The following is a 2,209-nucleotide window of genomic DNA, read 5'->3' on the forward strand; positions in this document are numbered from 1 at the left end:
AAAAAAAAAAAAAAAAAAAAAAAAAAAAAAAAAAAAAAAAGGGTACTAATCAGAAAGACCTGGTGATGAGCCACCCAAGCCTGGCACACTTAACATCTGTCCAAAAGACACTAGCTGTCTTCTCTGGAGCTGACAGTGGCAACATGGCTGACTAATGGCAGCCCTGGTTGGAAGAGAGCTAGGTGGAGGGAGGGCAGTGCACGCTCTCTAGCTGGCCTTTCTCAGCAGCTGCAGCGAACCTTGGTACTAGACAAAAAAAGAGTAAGCCTGGAAAAAAAGAACTTGCCAAGAGCAATTTATTTACAACAAAGGCCTTACAAAGGCAAAGGTGTCCGTGGCACATTTAATAAAATGTATTGCCTGGAAATGAGACTGGAAAGGGACCTCTAGTAACCCTGAGCACAGCGGTATAGTACAGCAGTGCCAAAGACCCCAATCCAAGAGCAGCCACGCCCTCCTAGGATCCCAGATGTGTGTGGAAGCCTCAGTCCATCTCAACTGCATCCAGCTCATCCAAGAACCGCCGGCACTTCCCCATCAGGATCTTGATGGCTTCACTCACCAACACATCTGGTGGCAAAACTCCAGTAGACTCCACAGAAACTAGAGGCCAAAGAAAACACTCAGTCCCTGCAGGATTTTACCTCTAATACAGGCTAGTTCTAAATCCTATCCAAGGAGTACTCACAGATATAATGGTCCCGAACCCGGGCAAGCCGCACAGCCTTCTTGAGCTTCTCATGCCGGAAGATTTCCCTGCTGAAGGTATCCAGCCGAGCATTGGCCACCCTGGCCACCTTTTTACCTAAGGAAGACAGTATGGTAGCTTGCCTGTTAGGAGATTGCCTTTTCTTTAAAGAAAACACCTTAGTCTTAGTCCCACTGTGCACCAAACACACCTTGTACTTCCTGCACCTCAATCACGCCAGGGGAGAAGCACTGGCTCAGCTCCTCTGCCGCTTCTCCTTCCACAGGCTCAAGCAGAGTGATGTCTGGTAGGAGTCTGTAGCTGGCTGTGGCCACTGGGGAGAACTTGGCATGGTCTTTGCCTGGGATAACACAAGCACGTTGGCTTTCTGCCTGCTGCTAACATCCCAGTTGAGCTCCTGGTTCTACTGCATTGCTACAATCAGACTGCCCCCCACCCCCCACCCCAGGGCAGACTCACTAGATCCTCACCAATGCCCTTGACACAGTGCATCATCAAGTCAATTTCCTGGCCAGGCCGAAGCTGAGCGATGAGGATGTCGTCGTGCACTGGACGGATTGTGCCCTCCGGGAAGACATCAGCCTGATTTCCCAAGGGGACCCACGTCATATGCCTGGTGTATACTGGAGGGAAATATGAAGTCAGAAGCCGCAGCTCCACAGTCTGCCCCTCACTTGGCCCTAGGCCCTCCCACCGCTTCTCACCTTTATGGTTGATATAGAGTTCATTGGGGTCTGAGGAATCCTTGGCAGCATTGGGGTTCCTGGTACACCTGACCTGCAGCCGGAACTGCAGCGTGTCTATCTCCGTTCCTTCTTCCTCTCCTGTACAGAAGCAGCAGGGCTGGGTTTGGTTTGAGCCAGGGTTTTACAAGCCCTGGCTGTCCTGGAATTTGCTTTGCCGACCAGGCTGGCCTTGAACTCAGGAGACATCTGCCTGCCTCTGCCAGTGCTTGGAGTAAAGCTGTCCACCACTGTGCCTGGCCATATCAGCTCTAATACCAGGCTGACAAGAAGGCTCACAGAGTGAGGGTGCATGCTTGCTCCAACCTGAAGACCCGAGTTCAATCCCCAGGAAGAATGTAAAGGTTTCGGAAAGAGCCTGAGTGCTGCTAGCACTGTGTTCAGAGGGTGTACACAGTGAGACTAGAGGTGAGGTGGGGACAGCTGTTGTCCCAGCAGTAGGTCTGGGACCTGAGCCCATGAGCCATTCCAGGTCAGTTCTGCCTAACTCATAATCCCAACCTCTCAGCCTCACCTGGGTTCCGATATTCAAAGAGACGAGGATCAGCAAGGATGGGGATGAGCCCCAGGCGGTGAGCAAGGATCTCATCCTGGACAATGGACGTGTTGTTATACACCAAAACCTTCTCCACAGCCATTGTTGGCACCTGCCCAAGGAGGCAAAAGCATCCAACTGACCTCCACCCACTCCCCTGCCTGGAAAAGAGGCAGCACTTTTTAATTTTGCCCTTCAGATTCTTTTTTTTTTTTTTTTTTT

At 51.1% G+C, this 2,209-nt stretch overlaps 1 protein-coding gene across 1 annotated transcript in view; it reads right to left on the minus strand.

Annotated features, from left to right (window-relative positions):
• Nucleotides 1–273: 273 nt before the first annotated feature.
• The window catches only part of Polr1c (RNA polymerase I and III subunit C), a 4,623-nt gene continuing 2,687 nt past the window's right edge, over nt 274–2,209 (minus strand). The window contains exons 3-8 of the mRNA XM_021186568.2: nt 1,967–2,165; nt 1,414–1,533; nt 1,180–1,332; nt 900–1,049; nt 689–805; nt 274–603 (exon numbers count right to left, since the gene is read on the minus strand). Of these exons, the coding sequence (XP_021042227.1) occupies nt 485–603; nt 689–805; nt 900–1,049; nt 1,180–1,332; nt 1,414–1,533; nt 1,967–2,165 (858 nt within the window). The 3' untranslated portion in view covers nt 274–484. The remainder of the gene's footprint in view (nt 604–688; nt 806–899; nt 1,050–1,179; nt 1,333–1,413; nt 1,534–1,966; nt 2,166–2,209) is intronic.

This window comes from Mus caroli, chromosome 17 (assembly GCF_900094665.2).
Source record: "Mus caroli chromosome 17, CAROLI_EIJ_v1.1, whole genome shotgun sequence".
Lineage (NCBI taxonomy): Eukaryota > Metazoa > Chordata > Mammalia > Rodentia > Muridae > Mus > Mus caroli.